Here is a 10,375-nt window from a genome sequence, read left to right on the forward strand (position 1 = left end):
TATAAAGCTAAATATAAAATATGACTAAAGTTATTTTTTCAAAGAATGAGCAGACATGTCTGTCTCAATCTAAAAAGCTAGTGTAGGCTGTAACCGTGTGTGGTAACATACAGTACAGATCAAAAGTTTGGACACACCTTCTAATTCAATTCAATTAGAATTGAATTAGTCTGTACTGTACATACGCACAAATGCCTTTTTTTTTTATCTGTATCATTTTCTGTCCTCTTCATACACTTGCACTCATTTATACATTCGGTTCCAATTAAACACACGGAGGTTTGAGGATGTAACGTGACAAAATATCAAAATATTCACCATATGGTCAACACAGACAGAACGATGACCAAGAACCAAGAACGTGAAATGGTTGAGAAACAAGGGCGCCCTCTGGAGTCACAACCTCGGGATTTTTGTGTGACAGCGGAACCATAAGCACGGTCAACGTTTTCCGGGAGTCATTTTTTGCGCTGCACAAAACATTGTCCATGATCAGCTGAGCTCAAACATGACTTGGAGCTCCCTCAGCCTTAGTCCGATAGATACTTGCTGGTTATTTCTGGCTCTGTGTTTCCTTGTAGCTTTTAGCGTTCACAAAGCCTCAGCCCGGCTACCAAAAGAGTACCGGAAGTCCGGTCTGTTCACAGTGTTTCAGGACCTGATTCGTTACGGAAAAACCAAACAGAAGCTGCACCGAGCACAATGGTTGCGAGTATTTGACGTCCCGAAACGGTAACAAGTTATGTAAAAAAAAAAAAAATATATATATATATATATATATATATATATATATATATATATATATATATATATATATATATATATATATATATATATATATATATATATATATATATATATATATATATAAATTTAGAAAAAGTGTGTTCATTTTTTATTTACTATAAATAACAGGAATGTTTGGGTTGAGATACCACTTGCTCAGTGAAACCACGACCTAAGCCTGTTCTCTTCATACAGGTGGTTTTGGCACTTTTATGCCATCTCTATTTGCTGGAATATTTTCCTTCTGCTGTTGTCTTTCAACTTCATCTACCAGCTGCAGTCATACCCATCATGGCTGACTGGGATGTTGGAGATTTTAACTGGTGTACCCAGTCCTTTTGGCCAAGGTAAACTAGTTCCTCTCTATTAGGACTTTTTATTTCCTGTCCGATCCTCGCTTAAGGGGGGCGGGGTTTCCTCTCTGCAGCCCCGCAGCTGTCCACGGTCCTGGTACAGCTGCTGCTGTGTGTCCACTCCCTCAGGAGGCTGCTGGAGTGTCTGTTTGTCAGCGTGTTTTCTGATGGGGCCATGCATCTGGTGCAGTATTTGTTTGGCCTGGGGTATTACATTGTGCTGGGATTGACTGTGCTTTGCTCGGATCGCACGGCAAAAGGTTAGATTCTCTACTAATCCTGTCATGTGCCGTTCTGCTACGGTGGTGTAAATGCTTATGCTGCTTGTTTAGGTCCTGGGACTCTCCTCTCTCGCTCGGATTGGATTCGTGCGGCCGGATTTGTTCTCTTCATCGCGGCCTCTCTCCTGCAGCATCAGTCTATAGTCCTGCTGGCTGGGCTACGCAAAGGAAAGTCAGGTCAGCCTGTGAGCGACGGAGTTTAATTTAACTCTACCAGCTACTGACAGACTGATGAAACTTTAGGTGTCAGTGAAACACACTCACACATAGGCATAACATGAGACTAATATTTTAATAACCTTAAGGAGAGAAACATAATATATATATTTTTTTATGTGAAATATAATTCAAATAATTTTATGAAAGAGGAAAGAAATTATCACTGCTACTAAAATAAAAATAGTTATTATAACTGTTGCTATCTATGACATTTAGGATTTAGTTTTCTAGAGTACAGCAAACCTTTAATATGCACACCTGCTAAAGTACTGGTTGTCAAGTATGTGAGGTACACATTTTCACGTCATGCTGTATCACAAAAATTGCTGCCTTGATACATGTGAAATACAGAATAGTGGATTTCTTAGAGATAGTACAATCAGTTTGTAAAGGGTGCACGTGACGCACTTTTAAAGGTTCAATTGGGTCAGAATCAGAAAAATCACCAGAAAATGCTGATCTAAGTCAATAAAACTGCAATGACATTTAGACAAATTGACACAGTGTACCGTAGAGCTGAGAAAAGGAAACTTTGGCAGAGGACACGGTTAATAATGATTTAAGTGTGGCAAAAAAAAAAAAACCAATCAAAATAATCAATGTATTGATATGAAGAAGAAAAATCCGAAATAAAATTGGATTAAAGGGCAAAGGAAGTGTAATAACTTAAAAAAAGACAGAAGTATTGAAGTTAAAATAGACAACACGTCTTAGTTGTCGCAAAGAAGTGTAGAAAGCAACAAAAAGAGCAACGCAGCCACCATTACTAATACGAATGAGAACACATGTTCTGCTGCAGTGAAAAACCTAAATGCATTCTTTGACCCGTTTGCTTCTCCTTGTAGGAAGAGTGGAGACTCTGGCTCACCGGGTGCCAGAAGGCGGCTGGTTCGAGCTGGTTTCCTGTCCGCATTACTTCGCCGAGCTGCTCATTTACGTCTCGCTGGGCTTCGCTCTCGGCGGGTTCTCTTTCACCTGGTGGCTGGTGGTCCTTTACGTGCTCTTCAACCAGGCACTGGCCGGGCAGCTTTGTCACGACCTTTACGTCAGCAAGTACGAGTCGTACCCAAAGCACAGACGAGCATTTATACCTTTTGTGCTCTGAGCTCTCTGCAACTGTAAGTAGGCAGAGAATTCTGATACAAGATGCAAACAATGGACCTTAAATCAGTGTTGTTATTACTGTCGGATCTTGTTTTATACATGACACTGCATGAATTTTTTTTATGGTGCGCCAACATGTCTTTACTTGTTACAACATTCCATATTATTGTAGTTGAAGTTCAAACTTATTTATAAGGATGTAAAACAATTGCCAATGATGTAAAGTGTTTTGCATTAAAATAATAAAACACCAAAGAATGGTAAAATATTAAAATGACAGGATAAAATTAAAAATAATTCCTCTCATACATATATAGAAGCTGTGAATTTTTTTTTTTTTTTTTTGCACCAGTCTGGACAGTGGTACAGAGCTGATCACTAGAAATACCAATGACAGTTTGCAAAATAGTTTTTAGTAAACTTTAGAATGGTTTAATTGCGTAAAAAAAAAAAAAATGACCCGAAATGTTGCAGTAACATAGGCACTACAATATACAACGAACAAAGAAGATGGTGTGAAGTTTGAAGCTGGCTATTGCTTTGGCACTGAGGGTAAATAAGTTTGCTTATTCTGAAGCGCTTCCAGAAAGTTTTGTCCAGGTTGGCTGTCCAGTTGGAGGCCACTAATAATCTCTTGGTGCCACAAAAATACCAAACGCCATAAGACAATTTCAAGAGTGCCATTGATGCATATTGATGAGGTGAAATTTCACATTTCAGGTCGAACAAAGAAAGAAGTGTTTAAATAAGTGTGATTTTAGTAAATGCATGTTAAAGAATACAACAAAGGTATTTTCTGAAGACTATTGAAAGCTAGCTCTGTCTTCACACTCTTTGAAAATAACACCTACCGCAGAGAGCCGGTTGTTCATGTGCAGCCGGTGAGTAAACGGAGCTTTCCGGATCTCATGTCACTGAACAAACATTTAAGCAGTCATGGTGGTTTTGATCATTCTCAGACTAAAGCATCGGACACACAGGAGTCTTTGCATTCACAAGGGGTGGGCCATGTGGACTTCAAATTTTTTCATATTATTGTTTTGTTTTGTTTTTTTGCTGTGGCTATGACAGTATTTAGAATCACATCGGAGTCTTTTATTTATTTATTTGTAGAGCACATTTCAGCAGCAAGGCATTTCAGGCATTTTTGCCTGCAAATCTGACAGGACCTACAATCAGGGCCTTTTATAGCAAAACAGTCATCAAAAGGATATTTCACTGCAATATTCAGAAGTCCAACTGTCCATTAACAATTCCTAGGTATTCACTGGAAACCACTGATGATATGCTTTGAAAATTGTTCCACTACTATTTTATTGGTAAATAATGAAACTTTTAATGCAAAGCTGACCGTTTTAATTGACTTTTAGTGCACGTTTTAAAGCAACTTTGCATTCAAATGTCATTATTAATAGAATAATGCAAAGCTGACACTTTTAATGCAACTTTGAATTAAAAGTGTCATTATTTATAGATTGCCACTTCATGGCGCCAGTCATAAATATTTATGAAGACTCCTTCATGTTCATGACAGGTGCTATGTCAGTCTTATGCATACCCCTTCAAATAAAGTGCTATCAAATAAACATTGATGTAATTTAAGATTACTGGAATTGCTTTTCTTCCCTTAATCTTCTGTACTGCAAATATAAGTAACAGAAACGGTAAGAAAAAATGTCAAATTAAGTAAGTCAAACCTACTTTTTGCAGCACTTCTTTTCTTTTCCTTTTTTTTTTTTTACTGAGATGTAGGGCACATTTTCATATCATTTTTTCCATTATTGCAACTAAAGTGTAACAAATTGGAAGTTTTAGTCTTTTATTCTAACCTAAGATACCAGAAGCTGTCACAAGACGAGGCCTGTTTCAGACAGGCAGGAAGGTTGTCCAGTAGATGAGTCAAACTACTGAGAATGTCACTGATACCGGTAAACATCAATGATACTGTCAGACTGTCTGCCTAAAAAAAAACAGACCTTCCTGTTCTCTAGTTGTAACTGATTTATCTTTCTCCTATCTCGCTAAAGACATAGAAGTAGCCACACCCCTCACAACTGACTCAATGAACAGTTTTTCAGCTCAGACTTTAAACTACCAGACTGACTTTAATGCATTTTATCAAAACTTAACACATAACTTAATTTGCTACACTGATCAATGATTTAAATATTACAGTTGGTAAATAAAAAATAAATAAATAAATCATTATTTGGAATTAGCAAGGTGTGAGTGTTTTTAATAGTAACACACCTTCAGTGTTACACAGAAAGGCAGAGACTTTTAGAGACTGGTCTGGTTTCTTTCTTCAAAGAAAACATTCACGTACAGGCTAAATTATGCATGAAGTACCATTATTGGATATCACTGACTTCCACCAGGCTGAATGGGCCATCTTGAAAAAAGAGCTGTGCAGAGAAGTAAGTGTTATGAAAGAGACCACAAACAGTCCTGGGCCATGCTGACCATAAAGTGTGCTAAAGCTGTGCAGGGTTGCTTCTCGTTCAATGTAGTGGGCTTATATGTAAAATAATGATTTTGTTACTAATATTGTTAGCCAGCCGACACTAATTAATACCTAGCTTTTATTTGAACTTTGCTTCACTAGATTTCCGCGACAAAATTCCCTTTAACTTTGAGCTAATGCCGACAATGTAACTATCCAATCACTGAATTGTCCACTCATGTCGTCATCACATACGTAGAGCGTCATTATTTTTTTTTGCTGTCCAATCAGGTGTCGGCTCTGTTAACTCATTGCTGGAGCGACATTACAACTTCCCTCTTGAGTTGGCCCAGTTGGTTTCATTGTGACGTGTAACACCGGGTAGTCCGTCAACCTGAATAGTTTGTAAAAATGAAGTTTGCTAGTTTTGTTTAGGGCAAAATGAAGTGAATGTCGGGGTAGAAGACAGTCTTACAGCTCGTGTTAGGTCGCTTCCGGTAGCAATAATGCCTGTGTTGTTGGGAAGAGGAGCTGGAGGAGCTAACAGAAGTCTGCTGTTTCCCCTCGTCGCCGTGTTGTTGCTGTCGTTCGGAGTTGCTGCTATTCAGGAGGAGCAGAAAGCAGTGCAGGAACAGCCGCAAAAGGAGGTAAAAATGTACATCATCATACCCAGGTAGACATTTTGTCGTGGTCGGCGGAGTGCTTCTCTGAAACAGCTAGCGCGTATGAGTTAGCGCGTGCTAACCGATAAACACCAGCTTTTTCCGGGTGTTATGTTTCCGGAGTGACCAAGTTGATATAGTTTGTGACTGATTTTATGTCTACGAAGCTGTCAAAGTTCTTATAAACTGGAGCTATGGTCGGTTTAATATACTTCCACCGGTGCCGCCAGTTTTGTTTCCCCATTCATGTTGTCATGTGACCCGGTTTTGGATGCAGTATGAATTTTTCTATAAGCGCTGTAACTTGGCTGCTGTTTTTGTTTGTTTCACAGAAAACCACCAGTCCCCATCCAGTGGGGCCGATCGTTACTGAGAATGGCCCCAGCAAAGGGAACATGGGTTTCATCCACGCCTTCGTGGCCTCTATCTCCGTCATCATCGTCTCAGAGTTGGGAGACAAGACGTTTTTCATCGCAGCCATCATGGCCATGCGTTACAACCGCCTCACCGTGCTGGTAGGGGCAATGCTGGCTCTGGGGCTTATGACTTGCCTGTCAGGTTTGCATCAACCTCTTTTTTTTCCCCACCTGAACAGCTATTTCATTGCTTTGTGAAATGTAATAAAAATCCTCCTTCCTCCTCTCTTCAGTATTGTTTGGCTACGCCACCACCATCATCCCTCGAATCTACACCTACTACGTGTCCACTGCACTGTTTGCCATCTTTGGGTTGCGCATGTTGAGAGAGGGGCTGAAAATGAGTCCAGACGAAGGGCAGGAAGAGCTGGAGGAGGTGCAAGCAGAGATCAAGAAGAAAGACGAGGAAGTGGGTCAAATTTGCCTATTCAAAGAGCATGCAAATTTTTCCTAAATTATCCACATTCTGTCGAAAATGATGTACCCGGAAAAGTGCCTCGTTCGCTCCTTTGTGTCTCAACCTTAATTTAGCGTCAACCATCTTGACGCTCCAAATATGGGAACTAGATTTCTCCTGTTATTTGTTTTTTTGTTTGTTTGTTTGTTTTTTTTGCTGTGTTCTCCAATTTCTTTATTTCCATCTGCAGTTCCAGCGCTCCAAGCTGGCCAACGGCGCTCCAGACGTGGAGGCGGGAGCAGGACCCACCATACCTCAGTCGAAGTGGCACAAGCTGATCTCACCGATCTTCATCCAAGCCTTCACCCTCACCTTCCTGGCGGAGTGGGGGGACCGCTCACAGCTGACCACCATCATACTAGCTGCCAGAGAGGTTTGTTACGCTGCAGTAGGTGACCGATTACTGCTTTGTTTAATACTGATTTCATTTTTTATTCTTTTTTTTTTCTTTTTTAATGCTTAATTGCTAGGATCCATTTGGAGTTGCAGTAGGTGGGACAGTCGGCCACTGTTTGTGTACAGGACTGGCTGTGATTGGAGGACGAATGATTGCTCAGAAGATTTCTGTGAGGACAGGTGAGATGTTTAGTGTTACTTTAATCCAGGTGGAAATGTCTCAAAGGCTGTGAGGAATCAATTTATTATTATTTTTTAAAAATGCTCAGAAATTGTGTCCAATTTCCTCACTTATATCATTCTGTTAACCAAAAAACACAAAACTGGGAGTTAAAAATTTATTATTTATTTATTTATTTTTTTATGTAGATTATGTCGTCTACTTTGGATCAACCTCATTTTGAGTTTTTGTTCTGCTGCTCATTCATTTGGATAAAAAAAAAATAAAAATCTACTTAAAAGGACTAAATCGCATCGCTTCAGCTTTTTGATGCATCCAACTCTAGATTTTCAAAAGTGAATGAGAACCAACACCCATTAAAAAAAAAGAAAAGAAAAACAAAAAGAAATCTCATGGTGTAGAGTTTCAATTCATCATTGAATTCTATTGTAAAAACTCTGTCGGCCTGAAACTGTCTCTTTGTTTCCACAGTTACCATCATCGGAGGGATTGTATTTCTGGCGTTCGCCTTATCTGCCCTTTTCATCAAGCCAGAGTCTGGATTGTAATTGGTGGACAAAAAGGAAGCTGTTCATTCTGTAAATACGTGTACGATATGGCTAACTCGCTGGAAATAGACTTTTCATTTGGATTCGGTATTTGGTGTCTATCTCTGAGTCCCAGCAGCTTTCTGTCCATGTTGATTTTCGAGGTCATCTTGACGTCCAGGAGTCGTATAACGGTAGACAAGCGGACTTCCCAATAAAAACGGACAAAGCACCTCGTACAACCGGATTTTCATAGAAAAGCGTTTGTTCCGCGTCTATTTGCGACTCGGGGTGAATTGCGAAACGAGGAGTGCATTCAAACACAAGTTCAAACACGTCCATGTCAAAACTTCTCTCTCTCAACGATTCATCAAGGAGCTTCGGCTTAATCTCAGAACAGGAACTCCCCCATTTTAACGTTTCATTTGATGCAACAGAATCACCGAGTTACTGCGGCTGCAGCCTGAAGGGGAACTGCAGTCGCTCAATCTTAAGAGCTTTATTCACATCTGAAAGAGTGTTAAAGAAAAACCCACACTTGACCTGACAGCGAACCTCTTAACTTTACACACCTGTGTATCAAGCTGAACCTGACAAGTACTTTTCTCCACTTTGCAGGCTCGTTGTAGGCACTTACAGTACAGTAATAACCTACTGGACCTCCTTTACTTTGACCAGTAAAAATAAAAAGTCGTGGCGTATCGCGGTCAGTGGTTCTCATCTAGATATCAAAGCTTTACTGTACCATGTTATGCAAAAACACAAACAAAAAAAACATGAAATAGTTTGGTTGCTTTTAAATGTTTAGTTCTTCTTCTTTTTTTTCTTTTTATTCTAACTTGTTTTATTTTTGACTTCCACCGAGATGTTTTCGCCTGCTTCAGTTTAAGATGTTTTAATTCATACAGAGCCAGTATTTTCCATTGTACTGCATAGAGAAACCGACCCAAACCACTTTAATACCTCTATCATGTAAGCACAGTTTTTGTACGGTTTTTTAACATGTTTGGTTTTATTTCAAAACAAACAAACAAAAAAAAGCTTTACTGATTCTCAAGGTACATTTTTTTTTTCCCTGGATATTTCCCAGTGGAGTTGAACGGAATGACTTGTTCATGCTGAAGAATGGCCAGTGGGCATTTACTGCATCATGAAATCAGTGTAACGGAGGAGAAAAACAAACGCATCAGGTAAAGAATCAGCGACTCACTACATCTTAAACACCTACAAATCATATGACGCTCAACATTGAGGCGTTGCTGCACCAATACGACGTAGGTTTACCCTTTTTATTTAAACTTGTGTATTTATTTAGCTTCATTTACTTTAGTTGTGAGGTCTGTACACTAAGTGGGAGAAATTTCTGTATGTGGGGTGCGATGCTTTTCCTTTTTTTTTTTTTCTTCTCGGTTTAACTGAACGGGTTTAAGTTGTGCTGTCAATATTTGACAGGCTTTAACCCAGCTGTGAAACACTTCGGTTGTTTGATTTGATGAAATGTCTAAAAACTTAGAATAAAGAAATAAAATAAAAAATTTAAAAAAAGTGTATTGTCTTGTTTCTGGTTGGCAAAACGATCTCGGAAAAATCACAAACTTTCCATATGCAACATACACAATGAATAAATGGTGCACTAATGCTCACCTCTGTCCTTACGCTGAATACAAATGTCATTGCTTAATTGTTGCTAGGTTGAGTTTGTATCATTTAACCTCATGATCCTGGAAAAAAAAAACAAGGGTAATCTAGTTTAAAATTTCTAATATTCTTACGTTTACATAACTTAATTATAAATCAATTATGGGTTTGTGCTGGGCTCAGAGCAACACAGCTGAAACCTCGACTCAAAGACTTGCTACATTTCCCATCTAACCTTTGTTGTTGCATTGATGGGATACTTTGTGTCCCAGTAGAGCAAGGGGTGTTGAACTCCGCTGTCCTGCAACTCTTAGATGTTCCTCTGATGCACCACCTGAATAGAATAATTAGGTCATCAAGGCTCTGGAGAACTGAAATACACAAGAAGGAGGTAATTAAGTCATTTCATTCCAGTGTTTTGTACCTGTGGCGCATCTAAAAACTGCAGGACAGCGGCTGGAGGACTGGAATTTGACACCTGTGTGCTAAAGCATTACTGAATGGATGTTATTATTTATAAATGTTTATTTGCTAGTTTATTACAAATTTATTTTATTTTTTTTAAAATTATTTTTTATTTATTTATTTTTTTTAGATTTTTAAAATCTTTTCTCAAGTGATCGTTCTCTGTGAATATAATGTAAAACAGATCAAGTGTTTTTAGAAAATAAAAGTATGAAAGTCACCACAGGCAGGTAACTAAGACTACATACAGATAGATGACCTGGTTTTACTGTTTTATTTCAGACAGAATTATTCAATGTAATTAAAAGACAAAGAGATGAAAAGTAATGCTGCGTTAGATTTATTTATTTTTTTGTCCTTAAGAAGAGGTTTGAAAAACATCTAAAACCGCTTCAGTAAAGGTCGTTAAACCCCATGATGAACAGCAGGTGGCAGTAGTGTCCCAGT

The 10,375-nt window shown here is 38.8% G+C and overlaps 2 protein-coding genes across 2 annotated transcripts; both read left to right on the forward strand.

The window, feature by feature from the left end:
• The first annotated feature begins 424 nt into the window (after positions 1–424).
• srd5a3 (steroid 5 alpha-reductase 3) lies at positions 425–3,054 on the forward strand. Its single transcript, XM_044128323.1, has 5 exons — positions 425–732; positions 982–1,133; positions 1,214–1,399; positions 1,472–1,597; positions 2,485–3,054. The coding sequence occupies exons 1-5, from the start codon at positions 509–511 to the stop codon at positions 2,742–2,744; spliced, it is 948 nt and encodes a 315-aa protein (XP_043984258.1). The 5' UTR covers positions 425–508; the 3' UTR covers positions 2,745–3,054.
• Positions 3,055–5,469: 2,415 nt separating this feature from the next.
• Positions 5,470–9,370, forward strand: tmem165 (transmembrane protein 165). The gene is made up of 6 exons (XM_044128324.1): positions 5,470–5,833; positions 6,181–6,406; positions 6,498–6,673; positions 6,912–7,094; positions 7,192–7,297; positions 7,770–9,370. Exons 1-6 carry the CDS (start codon positions 5,693–5,695, stop codon positions 7,844–7,846), a joined length of 909 nt encoding a protein of 302 aa, XP_043984259.1. The 5' UTR covers positions 5,470–5,692; the 3' UTR covers positions 7,847–9,370.
• The last annotated feature ends 1,005 nt before the right edge of the window (positions 9,371–10,375 follow it).

The sequence above is a fragment of the Gambusia affinis genome, linkage group LG10, assembly GCF_019740435.1.
Source record: "Gambusia affinis linkage group LG10, SWU_Gaff_1.0, whole genome shotgun sequence".
In the NCBI taxonomy this organism is placed as follows: Eukaryota; Metazoa; Chordata; class Actinopteri; order Cyprinodontiformes; family Poeciliidae; genus Gambusia; species Gambusia affinis.

Coding starts and splice junctions, on each gene's coding strand:
- srd5a3 (XM_044128323.1), top strand. CDS start 509: ATGACTTGGAGCTCCCTCAGCCTTAGTCCGATAGATACTTGCTGGTTA. Junction 733..981: donor GTATTTGACGTCCCGAAACG/GTAACAAGTTAT, acceptor CTCTTCATACAG/GTGGTTTTGGCACTTTTATG. Junction 1,400..1,471: donor CTCGGATCGCACGGCAAAAG/GTTAGATTCTCT, acceptor CTGCTTGTTTAG/GTCCTGGGACTCTCCTCTCT.
- tmem165 (XM_044128324.1), top strand. CDS start 5,693: ATGCCTGTGTTGTTGGGAAGAGGAGCTGGAGGAGCTAACAGAAGTCTG. Junction 6,674..6,911: donor TCAAGAAGAAAGACGAGGAA/GTGGGTCAAATT, acceptor TTCCATCTGCAG/TTCCAGCGCTCCAAGCTGGC. Junction 7,095..7,191: donor TCATACTAGCTGCCAGAGAG/GTTTGTTACGCT, acceptor CTTAATTGCTAG/GATCCATTTGGAGTTGCAGT.